This window comes from Mirounga leonina, unplaced genomic scaffold, assembly GCF_011800145.1.
Source record: "Mirounga leonina isolate KUSES-001 unplaced genomic scaffold, KU_Mleo_1.0 Mir_165, whole genome shotgun sequence".
Classification (NCBI taxonomy): domain Eukaryota; kingdom Metazoa; phylum Chordata; class Mammalia; order Carnivora; family Phocidae; genus Mirounga; species Mirounga leonina.
The window spans coordinates 18,334,552-18,350,225 of NW_023270415.1; the positions used below are offsets into that span (position 1 = coordinate 18,334,552).

The 15,674-nt window shown below is 38.1% G+C and overlaps 1 protein-coding gene and 1 non-coding gene across 2 annotated transcripts in view; one reads left to right on the top strand and one right to left on the bottom strand.

The window, feature by feature from the left end:
* Positions 1-15,674, top strand: part of CSPP1 (centrosome and spindle pole associated protein 1) — a 160,680-nt gene that overhangs the window by 4,506 nt on the left and 140,500 nt on the right. The window contains exon 2 of the mRNA XM_035011283.1: positions 3,138-3,246. Within this exon, the coding sequence (XP_034867174.1) occupies positions 3,148-3,246 (99 nt within the window). The 5' untranslated portion in view covers positions 3,138-3,147. The remainder of the gene's footprint in view (positions 1-3,137; positions 3,247-15,674) is intronic.
* Positions 13,686-13,820, bottom strand: LOC118015486. The gene has a single exon (XR_004680652.1). It is a non-coding gene; the product is annotated as a U11 spliceosomal RNA (small nuclear RNA).

Consider the following 15,674-nt stretch of genomic DNA (forward strand, 5'->3'; position numbering starts at 1 on the left):
AAAAAGACAGGGAGGAACCTTGGATGCATAGAAGTGAAAGAAGCCAATCTGAATAGGTTACATGCTGTATGATTCCAACTGTTTGACTGTCTGGAATAGGCAAAGCTATGGAGGCAGTAAAAAGATCAGTGGTTGTCAAGGTTCAGAGCAGAGGGAGGAATGAATAGGTGGAGCACAGAGGATTTGGGGGACAGTGAAGCTATTATGTATGAAACTGTAATAGTAGATACATGTTATTATAACTATGTTTGAACCATAGAATGTGTAACACCAAAAGTGAACCATTATGTAAACTATGAACTTTGGGTGATAATGATGTATTAATGTATGTTCATCACTAGTAACAAATGTACCACTTTGGTGGGGGATGTTGATAATAGGGGAGGCTATGCATGTGTGAGGGGATGTATGGGAAATCTGTACCTTATGCTCAGTTGTGCTGCGAGCCTAAAACTGCTCTAAAAAATAGTCTTATTAAAGAAAGAAAACTTAAACCATACGCTAAGAGATAATATTTACAAAACATGTTAGATAAAGAACTGGTATCCAGTATATATAAAGACCTCTTACAATTAAATAATAAAACAATTTAATTTTAAAAATTGGCATAAGATATGAATAGACATTTTGCCAGTGGTTAAATACATGGATATATGAATGGCAGATAAACACAGAAAAAGATGCTCAATGTTATAGTCTTCAAAGAAACGCAAATTAAAACCACAATCAGGTGAACCACGAGAGACTATGGACTCTGAGAAACAAACTGAGGGTTCTAGAGGGGAGGGGGGTGGGGGAATGGGTTAGCCTGGTAATGGGTATTAAAGAGGGCATGTTCTGCATGGAGCACTGGGTGTTATATGCAAACAATGAATCATGGAACACTACATCAAAACAAACAAACAAAAAAACCAGAAAAAAACCCACAATCAGATACTATTACATATCCAATGACTAAGGATCAAAATGGAATGACTAACATCCAAAAGACTGAAAATACTCAGGGTTGGTCAGGATGCACTGTTGGTTGCAAGGTAAAATGGTCCAGCTATGTTATACTTAGAGGAACAGTTTTGCAGTTCCTCAAAATGTTAAACGTGTTACATATGACTCAGTAATTCCACTCCTAGGTACATGTCTAACAGAACTCAAAGCATATGTCCATGCAAAAACCTGTACACAAATGTTCATAGCAGCATTATTCATAAATAGCCCCCAAATAGAAACAGTCCAAATGTCTAGTAATGGGTAAATAGGTAAACTGGTATTTCCATACAATGGAATACTGCTTAGCAATAAAAATACCCCCTACTTACTGATAGATGTAACTATAAGGATGAATCTCAAAAACATTTTTAAGTGAAAGAAGCCAGACTGCATATTGTATGATTCAATTATATGAAATTTCTACATTAGTCAAAAACCATAGAGACAAAACAGATTGGTGGTTGCCTGAGGAGGGGAGGGTGGGAGTAAGGACTGACTACAAAAAGGCACAGGGGAACTTCTTGGGGTCATAGAGGCATTAGAGAATGTGATTGTGGTGATAACTGCACAACTGTGAATTCACCAAAACTTAGGGAAATTGTTCAGTAAAGTCAGTAAATTTATGAATTTAAGAATTCCAGGCCTTACTGGAAAAAAAAAAAAGGAATTCATGAGTCCATACTGATAATAAGCTGATAAATACATCGGAGGAAGGAAGGGCTCATAGAATAAGTGCCAACTGGTAAATAAATATGCAGGGAGTGGTAGAATTGGAAAATTAGAATTTTGTAGCCATCTTGATTGAAAGATTGCATCAGTTAAGAATCACCAGTTGTTGCTAAATCCAGGAAATTTTGAGTGGAAGAAGTGTTTGCATGGTCTAAATGTATCTCCCTATGGGCTGATTATTAGTTACAAGGGAAAGTCGTGCAGAAATCAGACAGCATGTAGACCAGGCAATCAAAAATAATATCACTAATGAAGGGCAAAGGGACATGTGTGTCTCTAATTGTTGACACTTTGAAAGGACACATCACCATGTAAGTAGTATTTCACCTGAGAATGCATAAACTGAATTTAATTTATAAAGTTACAGTAGGCAAACCCCAAAAGGGGAAGTTCTGTTAGAAGTGTTGGTGTTAGGTGGGCCATATTGAAAAAACAATGTTAAGAAAAACAAAGGAAGGTTGTGGAAATTTTCCATATTGAAGGAGGCTAAAGACGCATAAAAAAGAATTGCAACACTTGACCTGGACTGGGTCTTGAGCTGGAGGGAGAGAAAAATAAGCTGTAAAGGGCACTGTCAGGTCATTTGACAAAATTGGAACATGGACAGTAGATTAGATATAAAAATCAGTGTTGCTGAAGTTGATAATTATATTGAAGTCTGTAGGAACAATCTAATTCTTAATACACTCTTAAGTGTTTAGGGGTAAATGTATGTAATTCACCCTCTGAAAAATTTTAGATAAAATTTTTTTTTTTTTTTTAAGATTTTATTTATTTATTTGACAGAGACACAGCAAGAGAGGGAACACAAGCAGGGGGAGGGGAAGAAGGAGAAGCAGGCTTCCCGCGGAGCGGGGAGCCCGATGCGGGGCTTGATCCCAGGACCCTGAGATCATGACCTGAGCCGAAGGCAGACGCTTAACGACTGAGCCACCCAGGCGCCCCTAGATAAAATTATATGTGTAGAGAGAATGAACTTGTGTGCACAAAGAACAAAGCAAGTTGTGCAAAATCTTAATAGGAAATAGGTAAAGAATATATGGGTGTTCATTGTGCTGTTCTTATTGTAACTTTTTTTGTTTGAAATTACCTCCAAATAATTAAAGCACTTCTTTAAAAGTTTTTCTTTTTTTTTTGACTTATGAATCAAAGTGTGTGTGTGTGTGTGTGTGAGAGAGAGAGAGAGAGATGATGATGGTAGTTGTGCATATTCTTTTTTATTTCTTTTCAGATATTTAATATATGTCATAGGTTTTGGGGGTGGGTTGGGAGAGAAGCAAGCAGGAATATTTTGGTCAAGCTTATTTGAATTTCTCAGTTTGGTAGGTGAAATTGAATACTAAATGTGGGTAAGCTTGCGTGTTGTTAATTATCCTAAAAATACTGTGGTATAGCTGTGCTGATGGAAGTTTGTTTTTTAGTATCTGCAAAATGGCTGATAATTTGGATGAGTTTATTGAAGAGCGAAAAGCCAAACTGGCCAAAGACAAAGCAGAACTGGAAAGTGATCCACCTTACATGGAAATGAAGGTAAAGTTAATAATTTTCTTTCAACATGTTTCATTAAAATTGTCTCTGCAGGTTAGCTTTGTGTAAATGCAAAACATCCTCTTCAGTGAGTGAGAATCTTCTGTTTCATACTTTTCTCTGGGTGTCGTGTCCCTCAGAGTCTGAGAGCCTGATTCTGGACAAGATTGCATTGATTTTGAATGTAGTTTTTCTGTTGTGGTGTTTTGTATCTCAGTTTCTTCTCTTTTATTAGGGTTTATAATAATAATTGCTGTGCTTCATAATATGATTAGGAGACTACTTCTAGTACAAGGAGCTCTCAGAATATGATAGATATAAAAACATGTTCTCATATTCTATGTATTCTAAGTGAAAAGTACAACTTCAATAAGTTAGTGTCTTAAATTTTTTTTTTAAATTTACAAAAGTGATTTTATTGGAATAGTTTATTTTGGTATATTTGCTTTTCAGATTAGAATTTGTTCAAGTGTTTCTGAAAGCAATGTTTGAAAAAGCTTCCTTAAAGCTTTCCTAGTTTTGGTGAAAGAGTGATTAATCCATTTAGTAAATACTTATTGAGACTGCTAGGTACTATGTTAAGTTCTACTATAGCACTAATCTAGAGAGATGGGGCACTTTCTCTCTTGAGCCCAGTGTATTGATAATATATAGGATATAGATCAATCTTGTCCATCATATAGTCCATTTTAATCAGAGTCACCGTATATATTGGCTTGCCCAAGACAGTCCTGGTTTACCTATTGTCCAATGTTTCTTCTGGTTTAGCATTTGTCTTGGGCAAAGGTATGGGCATCTGGTTGACATGATAAATAATATGGTTACCCTCATTATGAGGGAATTTTACTTACATAGCTAACATTTATTGTGTGCTAATTATGGAAGAGGCTTAGTCTTTTATTCTATTTTTTTAATTCCAGTATAATTAACATACAGTGTTACATTAGTTTCTGGTGTACGATACAGTGATTCAGCAATTCTGTACATTACTCATTGCTCATCATTCTAAGTATACTCCTAATGCTCTTCACCCCCAGCCACCATCCCTCTGGCAACCACCAGTTTGTTCTCCAAATTTAAGGGCCTGTTTCTGATTGTCTTTTTTCTTTGTTTTGTTTCTTAAATTCCACATATGAGTAAAATCTCATGGTATTTGTCTTTCTCTGATTGACTTATTTCCCTTAGTATAATACCCTCTGGATTCATCCATGTTGTTGCAAATGGTGAGAGTTCATTCTTTTTTATGGCTGAGCAATACTCCATTGTGTATATATGTATGTGTGTATGTGTGTATATCTATGGATAAATGCTTGGGTTGCTTCCATATCTTGCTGTTGTAAATAATACTGCAATAAACATAGGGTTGCACATATCTTTTTGAATTAATGTTTTCATTTTCCTTGGGTAAAATATCCAGTAGTGGAAATACTGGATCATACGGTAATTTTTTTAAAAAATTTTTTGAGGAATCTCCACACCCTGATTTCCACAGTGGCTGCACCAGTCTTCATTCCCACCAAAAGTACATGAGGGTTCTTTTTTTTTTTTAAAGATTTTATTTATTTATTTGACACAGAGAGAGAAAGCACAAGTAGGCAGAGCAGCAGGCAGAGAGAGAGAGAGAAGCAGGCTCTCCACCGAGCAGGGAGCCGGATGCGGGGCTCGATCCCAGGACCCGGGGATCATGACCCAAGCCGAAGGCAGCCGCCCAACCGACTGAGCCACCCAGGCGCCCCGAGGGTTCTCTTTTCTCCATATCCTCATCAACACTTGTTTCTTGTGTTTTTGATTATTGCCATTCTGACTGGTTAAGGTGATATCTCATTGTGGTTTTGATTTGCATTTCTCTAATGGTTAGTGATGGTGAACATCTTCTCATGTGTCTGTTGGCCATCTATAGGTCTTCTTTGGAAAAATGTGTATTCAGGTCCTTTACCCATTTTTAAATTGGGGTTTTGGTGGTGTATAAGTTCTTTGTATATTTTGGGTATTAACCTGTTACTGAATATATCATTTGCAAATACCTTTTCCCATTCGGTGGGTTGTTTGTTTTGTTGATGGTTTCCTTTGCTGGAGGAAGCTTTTTATTTTGATGTAGTCCCAGGAGTTAAATTTTGCCAAAGGACACATACCTAGAAAAATCATGGTAAGGCCAGTGTCCAAGAGCTTATTGCTTGTGTTTTCTTCTAGGAGTTTTATGGTTTCAGGCCTCACATTTAGGTCTTAATCTATTTTGAATTTATTTTTGTGTGTGGTGTAAGAAAGTAATCCAGTTTCATTCATTCGCATGTTGCTGTCTGGTTTCCCAACACCCATTTGTTGAAGAGACCGTCTTTTTCCCACTGCATATTCTTGTCTCTGCTGTTGCAGATTAATTGACCATATATGCTTGAGTTTATTTCTGGGCTTTCTATTCTGTTCCATTGATCTATGTGTCTATTTTTGTACCACAGCCATACTATTTCAATGACTACAGCTTTGTAGTATATCTTAAAATCTGGGATTGTGGTACTTCCAGTTTTTTGGTTCTTTTTTAAGATTGCTTTGGCTACTTGGGGTCTTTTGCAGTTCGATACAAATTTTACAATTATTCTGTTTACGTGAAAAATGCTGTTGGTGTTTTGATAGAAATTGCATTAAATCTGTAGATTGCTTTGGGTAGTATGGACATTTTAACAGTGTTCTTCTAATCCATGAGCATGGAATATCTGTCCATTTGGGCATCTTTTTGAATTTGTTGAGACTTAATTTTGTTGCCTAATATGTCATCTATTCTGGAGAATGTTTCATGTACACTTGAAAAGATTGTGTATTCTGCTGATTTAATAAGATGGAGTGTTTCTGAATGTATCTGTTAGATCCACCTGTTAAATGTGTCATTTGAAGCCACTGTTTCCTTGTTGATTTTCTGTTTGGATGATCTATTTATTGTTGTATGTGGGTGTTACAATCTCCTGTTTACTACTATTACTACCAATACTATCATTACTATCAATAGTAGTATTGATTGGTACTTCCTTTATGTTAGTTAATAGCTGCTTTATGTATTTGGGTGCTCCCACGTTGGGTACATAAATATTTACAATTGTAATGTCTCCTTGTTGAATTCTTCCCTTTATGATTGTGTAGTGTTCTTCTTTGCCTCTTGTTACAATCTTTGTTTTAAAGTCTGTCTAATATAAGTATTGTTACCCCGTCTTTCTTTTCACTTCCGTTTGCATGCTAAATGTTATTCTGTCCCTTCACTTTCTTTGATTTATCTATTATTTATTTATTTAAAAAATTTTTTTATTAACACCTATATTATTTGTTTCAGGGGTACAGGTCTGTGATTCATCAGTCTTACACAATTCACAGCGCTCATCATAGTACATACCCTCCCCAGTGTCCATCACCCAGCCACCCCATCCCTCCCACCCCCTCTACTCCAGCAACCCTCAGTTTGTTTCCTGAGATTAAGAGTCTCTTATGGTTTGTCTCCCTCTCAGGTTTCGTCTTGTTTCATTTTTCCCTCCCTTTCCCTATGGTCCTGTCTTGTTCTCAAGATCCTCATATCAGTGAGATCATAGGATACTTATCTTTCTCTGATTGACTTATTTCACTTAGCATAATACCCTCTAGTTCCATCCACGTCATTGCAGATGGCAAGACTTCATTTTTTGATGGCTGCATAATACTCCATTGTGTGTGTGTGTGTGTGTGTGTGTATGTACATGTATATCACATAATCTTTATCCATTCATCTGTTGATGGACATCTAGGCTCTTTCCATAGTTTGGCTATTGTGGACATTGCTGCTATAAAGATCGGGGTGCATGTGCCCCTTCGGATCACTACATTTGTATCTTTGGGTTAAATACCCAGTAGTGCAATTGCTGGGTCATAGGGTAGCTCTATTTTCAACTTTTTGAGGAACCTCCATACTGTTTTCCAGAGTGGCTGCACCAGCTTGCATTCCTACCAACAGTGTAGGAGGGTTCCCCTTCCTCCGCATCCTCTCCAACATCTGTCGTCTCCTGCTTTGTTCATTTTAGCCATTCTGACTGGTGTGAGGTGGTACCTCATTGAGGTTTTGATTTGGATTTCCCTGTTGGCGATGTTGAGCACTTTTTCATGTGTCTGTTGGCCATTTGGATGTCTTCTTTGGAAAAATGTCTGTTCATGTCTTCTGCCCATTTCTTGATTGGATCATTTGTTCTTTGGGTGTTGAGTTTGATAAGTTCTCAATAGATTTTAGATACTAGCCCTTTATCTGATATGTCATTTGCAAATATCTTCTCCCATTCTGTCGGTTGTCTTTCGGTTTTATTGATGGTTTCCTTTGCTGTGCAAAAGCTTTTTATCTTGATGAAGTCCCAGTAGTTCATTTTTGCCCTTGCTTCCCTTGCCTTTGGTGATGTTTCTAGAAAGAAGTTGCTGTGGCTGAGGTCGAAGAGGTTGCTGCCTGTGTTCTCCTCTAGGATTTTGATGGATTCCTGTCTCACATTTAGGTCTTTCATCCATTTTGAGTCTATTTTTCTATGTGGTATAAGGAAATGGTCCAGTTTCATTTTTCTGCATGTGGCTGTCCAGTTTTCCCAACACTATTTGTTGAAGAGACTGTCTTTTTTCCATTGGACATTCTTTCCTGCTTTGTCGAAGATTAGTTGGTCATAGAGTTGAGGGTCCATTTCTGAGCTCTCTGTTCTGTTCCATTGATCTATGTGTCTGTTTTTGTGCCAGTACCATACTGTTTTGATGATGACAGCTTTGTAATAGAGCTTGAAGTCCGGAATTGTGATGCCACCAGCTTTGCTTTTCTTTTTCAACATTCCTCTGGCTAATCGGGGTCTTTTCTGGTTCCATACAAATTTTAGGATTATTTGTTCAATTTCTTTGAAAAAAGGTGATGGTATTTTGATAGGGATTGCATTAAATGTGTAGATTGCTCTAGGTAGCATTGACATTTTCACAATATTTGTTCTTCCAGTCCATGAGCATGGAAGGTTTTTCCATTTCTTTATGTCTTCCTCAATTTCTTTCATGAGTATTTTATAGTTTTCTGAGTACAGATCCTTTGCCTCTTTGGTTAGGTTTATTCCTAGGTATCTCATGGTTTTGGTGCAATTGTAAATGGGATCGACTCCTTAATTTCTCTTTCTTCTGTCTTGTTGTTGGTGTATAGGAATGCCACTGATTTGTGTGCATTGATTTTATATCGTGCCACTCGACTGAGTTCCTGTATGAGTTCTAGCAGTTTTGGGGTGCAGTCTTCTGGGTTTTCCACATAAAGTATCATATCATCTGCAAAGAGTGAGAGTTTGACGACTTCTTTGCCAATTTGGATGCCTTTTCCTGACCTTAGGGGGAAAGCTCTCAGTTTTTCCCCATTGAGAATGATATTCCCTGTGGGTTTTTCATAGATGGCTTTTATGATATTGAGGTATGTACCCTCTATCCCTGCACTGTGAAAAGTTTTAATCGATGTCACATGTTTTTTCTGCATCTATTGAGAGGATCATATGGTTCTTGTTCTTTTTTTTTTTTTTATTAATGTATTGTATCACATTGGTTGATTTGCAGATGTTGAACCGCCCTTGCAGCCCAGGAATAAATCTCACTTGGTCGTGGTGAATAATCCTTTCAATGTACTGTTGGATCCTATTGGCTAGGGTTTTGGTGAGAATTTTTGCATCCATGTTCATCAGGGATATTGGTCTGTAGTTCTCCTTTTTGATGGGGTCTTTGTCTGGTTTTGGGATCAAGATAATGCCTCATAAAATGAGTTTGGAAGTTTTCCTTCCATTTCAGTTTTTTGGAACAGTTTCAGAAGAATAGGTATTCTTGAAATGTTTGGTAGAATTCCCCTGGGAAGCCATCTGGCCCTGGGCTCTTGTTTGTTAGGAGATATTTGATGACTGCTTCAATTTCCTTAGTGGTTATAGGTCTGTTCAGGTTTTCTATTTCTTCCTGGTTCAGTTTTGATAGTTTGTATATCTCTAGGAAATACATCCATTTCTTCCAGATTGCCTAATTTGTTGTAATATAGTTGCTCATAATATGTTCTTATAGTTGTTTGTATTGCTTTGTGTTGGTTGTGATCTCTCCTCTTTCATTCATGATTTTATTTATTTGGGTCATTTCTCTTTTTTTTTTTGATAAGTCTGGCCAGGGGTTTATCAATCTTGTTAATTCTTTCAAAGAACCAGCTCCTAGTTTCGTTGATCTGTTCTACTGTTCTTTTGGTTTCTATTTCATTGATTTCTGCTCTGATCTTTATTTCTCGTCTCCTGCTGGGTTTAGGCTTTATTTGTTGTTCTTTCTCCAACTCCTTTAGGTGTAGGGTTAGGTTGTGTATTGGAGACCTTTCTTGTTTCTTGAGAAAGGCTTGTATTGCTATATACTTTCCTCTTAGGACCACATTTGCTGCATCCCAAAGATTTTGAACAGTTGTTTTTTCATTTTCATTTGTTTCCATGAATTTTTTTTAATTCTTTAATTTCCTGGTTGACCCATTCATTCTTTAGCAGGATGCTCTTTAGCCTCCATGTATTTGAGTTCTTTCTGACTTTCCTCTTGCGACTGAGTTCTAGTTTCAAAGCATTGTGGTCCGAAAATATGCAGGGAATGGTCCCAGTCTTTTGGTACTGGTTGAGACCTGATTTGTGACCCAGGATGTGATCTATCCATGGGCACTAGAGAAGAATGTGTATTCTGTTGCTTTGGGATGGAATGTTCTGAATATATCTGTGAAGTCCATCTAGTCCATTGTGTCATTGAAAGTCTTTATTTCCTTGTTGATCTTTTGTTTAGATGATCTGTCCATTTCAGTGAGGGGGGTGTTAAAGTCCCCTACTATTATTGTATTATTGTCCTTGTGTTTCTTAGATTTTGTTATTAATTGGCTTATATAATTGGCTGCTCCCATGTTAGGGGCATAAATATTTACAGTTGTTAGATCTTCTTGTTGGATAGACCCTTTAAGTATGATGTAGTATCCTTCCTCATCTCTTATTACATTCTTTTGTTTAAAATCTAATTTGTCTGATACAAGGATTGCCACCCCAGCTTTCTTTTGGTGTCCATTAGCATGGTAAATGGTTTTCCACCCGTTCACTTTCAATCTGGAGGTATCTTTAGGTCTAAAATGAGTCTCTTGCAGAGGCACCTGGGTGGCTCAGTCAGTTGGGCATCTGCCTTTGGCTCAGGTCATGATCTCAGGGTCCTGGGATCGAGCTCCGCATCAGGCTCTCCGATAAGTGGGGAGTCTGCTTCTCCCTCTCCCTCTCCCTCTGTATGTGCTTTCTCTCTCTCTCAAATAAAAAAATAAAAATAAAAAAATAAAATGAGTCTCTTGCAGACAGCATATCGATGGGTCTTGTTTTTGTTTGTTTTTTTTTTTTTATCCAGTCTGATACCCTGTGTCTTTTGATTGGGGCGTTTAGCCCTTTACATTCAGGGTAACTATTGAAAGAGATGAATTTAGTGCCATTGTATTGCCTGTAAAGTGACTGTTACCATAGATTTTCTCTGTTCCTTTCTTGTCTATGTTACTTTTGGGTTTGTTCTTTGCTTAGAGGACCCCTTCCAATATTTCTCGTAGGTCTGGTTTGGTGTTCGCAAATTCCTTTAGTTTTTGTGTGTCCTGGAAGCTTTTTATCTCTCCTCTTTTCAGTGACAGCCTAGCTGGATATATAGTATTCTTGGCTGCATATTTTTCTCGTTTAGTGCTCTGAATATATCATGCCAGTCCTTTCTGGCCTGCCAGGTCTCTGTGGCTAGGTCTACTACCAATCTAATGTTTCTGCTGTTGTAGGTTACAGACTTCTTGTCCCGAGCTGCTTTCAGGATTTTCTCTTTGCCTTTGAGACTTGTGAGTTTTACTATTAGATGTTGGGGTGTTGACCTATTTTTATTGATTTTGAGGGGGGTTCTCTGTGCCTCCTGGATTTTGATGCCTGTTTCCTTCCCCAAATTAGGAACGTTCTCTGCTATAATTTGCTCCAGTATACCTTCTGCCCCCCCTCTCTCTTTTTTCTTCTTCTGGGATCCCAATTATTCTAATGTTGTTTCGTCTTATGGTATCGCTTATCTCTCGAATTCTGCCCTCATGATCCAGTAGTTGTTTATCTCTCTTTTTCTCAGCTTCTTTATTTTCCATCATTTGGTCTTCTATATCACTCACTGATTCTCTCTTCTGCATCATTTATCCTAGCAGTTAGAGCCTCCATTTTTGATTTTGACTTGCTTAGATTTTAGTTCATTTCTCCAGAAAGTGATTCTCTAGTATTTTCTGTTTTTTTCAAGCCAGCTAGTATCTTTATAGTCGTCATTCTGAACTCTATTTCTGATATCTTACTAATGTCCATATTGATCAGTTCCCTGGCAGTTGGTACTGCCTCTTGTTCTTTTTTTTTTGAGGTGAGTTTTTCCGTCTTGTCATTTTGTCCAGAGGAGAATAGCTAAATGAGAGAACAAAATGCCAACAGGGTAACAGTGACCCCAGAAAAATATACACTAAACAAATCTGAGGAGACCTGAAACTGGGGGAACAGAAGGGGGGGGAAGAATATGATCAGGCTGGTGAATAGAACAGAGCCACACACTAGGTTTTGGGTGGATTTTGGCCCGTTAGAAGAAATTGCTTCCCAAAATTTTAAAGAAAAACTTATATATAGATAGATAGATAGATAAGGGTAAATACAATGAAGGGATGGAATATGACTGTAAAGATGAAAATTAAAAAAGATTTAGAGGGCGCCTGGGTGGCTCAGTCAGTTAAGCGGCTGCCTTTGGCTCAGGTCATAATCCCAGGGTCCTGGGATCGAGCCCCACATTGGGCTCCCTGCTCGGCAGGGAGCCTGCTTTTCCCTCTCCCTCTGCCTGCCTCTCTGCCTACTTGTTCTCTCTCTCTCTGTCTCTCTGTCAAATAAATAAATAAAATCTTAAAAAAAAAAAAAGATTTAGAAAAGGAAGTGATGATAAGTTGGTTGAAAAAAATGAAAAAATTTAAAAAAAAAGAATGTGATCAGACGGGAGACTAGGACAATGTCATACACTAGATTTTGGGTACATTTTGGGTACAGTTAGAATAAACTGTAGCCCAAAATGTTAAATAAAAACTTACATATATACAAAAAATAAAGTTAAATACAATGAAGGGGTAAAATATGAATATAACAATGAAAATTAAAAATTTTAAGAAAGGAATTGATAAGATGTTGGTTGAAAAAGGGAAGAAAAATTCAACTAAAAAAAACCAAAAAAAGAATAAAGAAAATTTAAAAAATTAACTTCGAAAGACTGAAGCATCATGGGAAAAAAGCCATGAATCCTATGTGCTGTATTCCTCTAGGGTTGGGGTTTTGTTGTTTTCATTGATCGGTAAACTTGGTCTTGGCTGGATGTTCTTGCTGATCTTCTGGGGGAGGGACCTATTGCAGTGATTCTCAAATGCCTTTGCCTGAGGCGGAATTTCCCCACTCTTGCCGGGGGTGGGCTAGGTAATCTGCTTGGGTTTGCTCTCAGGAGCTTTTGTTCCCTGCAAGCTTTCCGTACAGCTTTGTAGGATGAGAGTGAAAATGGCGGCCTCCCAGTCTCTAGCCTGGAGGAGCCGAGAACTCGGGGCCCCACTCCTCAGTGAGCCTTCAGAGAAAAGCAATCACTCCTGTCTCCCTGGACTCTGGCTGGACTCCGTGCTCACCTGGCCTGTGACCGAGCATTTCTATCTCTGGCACATGACCCCCTTTGGAGTCTCCAAACCGAGGAGATTCCTACATTGGGTTCCTGTGTCGCTCCTCCCGGGGGAGGATCTGCTACTTGTTGGGTCCCTGCTTGAACAGTGGCCCGACCATGCCATGGATCACGGTTTATGGCATACCCGAGTTGAGAACCCACTCCTCGGCTCTGTCTCTGCAGCTGGCTTCCCTGCTCCGATACCTGGGAGCTCTGTCACACTCAGGTACGCCCGTCTTTCTGTGGCCCTGAGGGTCCTGAGACCACACTGTCCCAGCGAGGGTCCCCCCCTCCCCCACCGCTTAGCCAGCGGAGCAACGTCCCTCAGTGGAGCAGACTTCTGAAATTTCCAATTTTGTGCTCCGCTGCTCTATCACTTGCTGGTAGCGACTGATGGAGGCCCCCTCCCCCACCGTCTATCTTCCTGAATATCACCTCTGATTCACTTCTCCACACGTCCTACCTTCCAGAAAGTGGTCGCTTTTCTCTTCAGAGAATTGCTGCTGTTCTTTTTTCTTCGATTTCTGTTGAGTTCGTAGGTGTTCTAAATGGTTTGATAACTAGCTGAATTCCTGGGACCAGATGAAATTGAGGTCTCCTACTCCTTCACCATCTTGCTCTTCTTCCCCTGTCCCTTCACTCTCAATCTTCATAGGTCTTTAGGTCTGAAATGAGTCCCTTGTAGGCAGTATATATCTTATATCTTGCCCCCCCCTTTTTTCCTTTAATGGGGCACCAGGACCAATGATCACCAGCTGCTCAGGTACCAAAAAATTGATGATTCTGAAATCTCTTGATGTCATTTCCACAGGAAGAGCAATGCAGCTGCCCTACATGTGCCATTCATGATACAGCCCTTTTTTGTGTGTCTTGCTTTTTTATCCACTTAGTCACCTTATATCCTTTTTTGGAGCATTTAGTCCATTTACACTGAAAGTATTTATTAATAGGTATGTACTTACTGCCATTTTGTTAATTGTTTTTATAGTTCTTTGTTTCTTTCTTGTCTTGCTCTCTTGTGGTTTGATGGGCTTTCTCTAGTGATAGTCTTGTATTCCTTTCTCTTTTCTTTATATCTATTACTGGTTTTTGATTTGTGGTTACCATTAGGTTTGTATATAACATCTTATGCATATAGCAGTCTGTTAAGTTAATGGTTGTTTAAGTTTGAACTCATTGTAAAGCACTAAATTTTTACTCCCTTGTACCCCACGTTTTAGGTATATGGTGTCATATTTTACATCCTTTTATTTTTGTGAATCCCATTACTGATTTTTATAGATAATATATTTTTAAAAGATCTTATTTATTTATTTTAGAGAGAGTGGGAGAGAGCACAAGCAGGGGGAGTGGCAGAGGGATAGGGGTGAAGCAGGCTCCCCGCCGAGTAAGGAGCCCTGGAATCATAACCTGAGCATAACACTTAACCAGTTGAGCCACCCAGGCGCCCCTATAGATATATTTGATTTTGCTTCTTTTGTGCTTTAACCTCTATACTGGTTTTATAAGGGATTATTCTATTTTACTATGTTAATATGTAGCTGTGAAAGTTTTTCCTTTCCTACTTTTCTTATTTCTGCTGTGGTCTTTCCTTTCCACTCAAAGAATCCCCTTTAACATTTCTTGTAAGGCTGGTTTAGTGGTGATGAATTTCTTTAATTTTTGTTTGGAAATCTCTTTCTTTCCTTCAATTCTAAATGATAGCCTTGCTGGATAGAGTATTCTTTGTTGCAAGTTTTTTCCTTTCATGGATGAGGCTTAGTCTTAAGAGGTTACATTTATGATTCATGTGAATCTGTGAGATAAATACTGTTGTTATGCTCATTTTCTAAATGAGTAAACTGAGGTATGGGGAAGTTAAGTAATGAGACTAAGGTCACAGAGTTAATAGAAGTAGGCTTTGATTCCTGATATCCTGACTGTAATGCTTGCTCTCTTAACCAATGTACTGTATTGCCTTCTTCGTTCCATAATAGCTGCTCTGGTCAAGGAGTTGTGTCAAGGACTTTACATGTATTATCTTATTTAATCATAATGTCTCTGTTAAGTACGTGGAATATTTTTGTTTTACAGATCAAGAAAGTAAAGCTCAAAGGGGTTAAGTAATTCATCCAGGTACAAACAGTGGTGGCTTCATGATTGGAACCATCATGTGTCCAGCCCCAAAGTCTGTGGTTTTAACCACTCTCCACTTACAAGTAGCTTACGGTGTTTAAAAAGGGTTATTACATAGTTTTAAATATAATTTTATTATTATTTCTAATATTAAATTATACATATATCATGATCTTTAAGTCCTAATTCAAGTATCACTGCTCAGTGAGGTCTTTCAGTCCCTCCTGCATCATTTATGGCCCTTCTTACCATGCTCCATTTTTTTCCCAATAGACATTACCAATTACTGTCTATGTATTGCAGTCTAATTACATAGTATGTTTATCGCTTGTCCCCTCAGTAGTTTGAATTCCATGATGGCAGAGATTCTCATATGTTTTTTTCATTTGTGTTTCCAGTGCCTGGGATACTATGTAGTAGGAACTCAGTGAATATTTGTTGATATATGAATTCTAATACTTAATTAAAATTTATTACATTTATTACACTGTTAAATACTTTTGGTTAATTCCTCAAACCTAACACTTAAATTTCTTCTATGACGTATTGTGTAATTTTGTTGTAAATCCCAATTTAATTATTGGGATAGAGTGTGTATTTTG